This window comes from Rhinolophus hipposideros, assembly GCF_964194185.1.
Source record: "Rhinolophus hipposideros genome assembly, chromosome: 3".
NCBI lineage: Eukaryota > Metazoa > Chordata > Mammalia > Chiroptera > Rhinolophidae > Rhinolophus > Rhinolophus hipposideros.
The window spans coordinates 32,430,683-32,433,772 of NC_138049.1; the positions used below are offsets into that span (position 1 = coordinate 32,430,683).

The window sequence follows — 3,090 nt, forward strand, 5'->3', positions numbered from 1 at the left end:
TAACTTACTGAATTAATTTACTGTGTTACTTTGCATACTGCACCCCTCCCCCACCCTCTTTTAAGATTCAGCAAAATTTTTAATGTGGAAGAATAAAAAGTAGTTTCGATACTCTCTGTCTCCAGAGTATCAGATTTCTGAAAAGAGCTGACACAAAGCACTTTCGGAAACAAATTTAATATAAAAGTACTGCGTATGCAAATAAAGCATTAAGCTAAACTTTAGAAATGAACTAAAGAGATATAGCATTAACATGGTGCCATTTTTAAGATTAGACTTTAGGCCTAAATTCCAGTTCTTTTGGGGTCAACAAACCACAGACAGCTCTGACCCCCGTCTAGCCCCTGCTGTAGATAGAACTGAATTGGCAATAGACAGCAAACTCTCATTTTTGGGGCAATGTCTGTTCAGACATGCTCACCCCACCCCCATCCTGTTCTACTTCAATGTCAGAAGGAAATGAAGCCACAACCAGAACAAAAAGAGCTTTAACACCTTTTGTCCCCTGCCTCCTCCCTCCCTTTTCACTGTGCTCCCCACACAGAGCTACTCCACCCCAGCTGGGCTCTAGTGTGAGATCCCTGCCTGTCTGAGAAAGGAATGATGAGCAGGGTCTGTAACTGCAGACAAGTGACAGCCAGAAGCCACAAGCTTCTGTAAGTACCACATCTGCACAAGACCCAAGCCTGAGCAATGGCATTGTCGCTGGAGGAATTTGTCCATTCCCTTGATCTCAGGACCCTCCCAAGGGTCCTAGAAATCCAGTCAGGCATCTATTTCGAAGGTAAGCACCCTCCTATCTTTTGGTTGGCTAGCAATGCTTATAAAGTATATACTCTTGGGGATTGGAGGAGGAAATTATAATAGAACATATACGGGTATAAGTTCTGTTAAAGGACAAGTGATTGTAAAAAAGAGAACGTAATTAAATAACCAGTGGTCAAGATGCAAGTTTCTTAGAGAATAGAGAAACTAGATAAGACTCTGGGGTGAATAGGGTCAAGGAATTGAATGAAGTTTCTTGAACTTTTTGTAGGCCTCCAAATAGCTCAACATGAATGGTGAATTATTTCTGCTTTCTCTTTGAAATTTGTTTTAATGCAAGAGTGAAAAGTTAAGTTAGCTATACTTATTTTTCTAGCAGTAAGAAATAAAATTTAGTTTTTCTAAAACAAAAGAAATTTTTTAAAGGATAATGTTTAAAAAGAAAACTTCACCAAATTCTTAACCACTTCTCAGTGTTGCTTATGTCAATGCTTCTTATCCTTGTTCTATAGGGGCCTAGCTCCTAATAATTTAAATAATTGCATTCTTATTTGAAAGTATAGAAATTAATGTCTACTAATCACAAGATAATTTTTAAGAATCTATGTTGAAAAGTCAGAATTCAGTTAAGATTATTGAATAATAAGTTAGTGTTTCTTGATATAACTCACTATGTTAATTCAGTAAAAGAATGTTAAAGCCGATAATATATATTCTAGAATCTTTAAGCGGTTAGTTTGAATACATGCAGAATCATTTTCTAGGCAAATACATATTTCTGGACACAAGAGTGGTAAATTAAGGCAGTAGTAGAATTAGATGCAGAAATACTATTGGGAAAGTAACTTAAAAAAACTGTTGGTAGGCAAATATTTCCTGTTTGTAGACAAAAGAATGTTTTAGGTTTTATATTATGAAATGAAACAAAGGTTGACAAATAAGAGATCCAACACACACACACATACACACACACACGCGTGCACACACACACACGCACACACACTCACCTGTTGATGTAGGCTGCCATCAGCTTAATATCGAGTTTTGTTTATTTGTAAATTGATTATTTGAAATCAGACCATATTTTTTCATGTATACAATATTATAAAATATATCTTTGTTCATAAACCAGTCCACATCATTTTTGTCTTATGGTTTTGCTACTGAAGCTTTGCATAGGAAGTCCTTTATGTCTAGGTTACAAAGATATTTTCCTAAATTATTTTACATCAACTTTACACTTTCGTATTTCACATTTAATTTTAATCCATTTGGAGGACCCTTTGATATAAGGTTCAGAGGTATCCAATTTCCGTTTTGTCCATGTAAAAAACCTGATTTCCCAGTGCCATTTACTAAGCTAGCCATTCTTTCTCCATTGATTTGTGTTGCGTTTAAGCCATATCATAAACTTGCATCTAGATTAGTCTGTCTCTTATATTTCATTAGTCTATTTTGTTTTGATTGTGTCCAAATCACCTGTTTTTGTAACTATGGCTCCAGCATGAGTATCGATATATAATTTATGTATAGATCAATCACTTGTTTTTGTTTCTTTTTTCTAAGTTGAATTTCACAGACCTTTCAAATAGGTTTTTAAAGAAATCAGTTAATTACTTAAGAAATTCAACTAGAATTTGTATTGGATTGTGTTGATCTTATAGATTAACTTGGGAGGAACTGACATTTTTATATTGTCTTACAAAAGAACATAGCATGTTTCTTCAGGTGTTCAGACCATCTTCATCATTAATACTTTAGTACTATGTTATATTTCAATCAATATCTAGATGAATTTTCACCAAGTAAGCACATTTATGTAACCATCACCCTGTCAAGGAATAAAAATTAAAGTATTTTAGATCTCATCTGAGGCCCTTTCTCAGTCATTATCCGTCTCCTTCCCCAAAGGTTATCATCATTATGACTTTTGTCCATTTACAGACTTTACATAAATGGAAAGTTATAGCACATATCCTTTTCTAGTTGGCATATATATTAAATGTCATCTTTATAAAATTAATCCATGATGTTCTATGCAGTTTGTTCATTTTGGTGTGTAAAATATCCCACTAGATGAATATACCACAATTTATTTATCCATTCTACCACTAATGGACATTTGAATTATTTCCAGTTTGGAGTTGTTACCCGTAACATTGTCATGAACATTCTTGTACATGTGTGTTAACATGTATATGCATTCAGTTGGGCATATACATATGTGAAATTAACATGTCACATGATATGTGTATGCTCAGCCTTGGTAATTAATGAAAAACAAGTTTCCCTAGTAGTTATACCAATTTACATTCCCACCAGCAG

The 3,090-nt window shown here is 34.3% G+C and overlaps 1 protein-coding gene across 1 annotated transcript in view; it reads left to right on the forward strand.

Moving 5' to 3' along the window:
- Nucleotides 1–693: 693 nt before the first annotated feature.
- THEMIS (thymocyte selection associated) overlaps nt 694–3,090 on the forward strand; it is a gene marked incomplete at both ends in the record, with an annotated part of 167,586 nt that continues 165,189 nt past the window's right edge. Inside the window, one exon of the mRNA XM_081044383.1 lies at nt 694–784. Coding sequence (XP_080900509.1) covers nt 694–784 — 91 coding nt within the window. The remainder of the gene's footprint in view (nt 785–3,090) is intronic.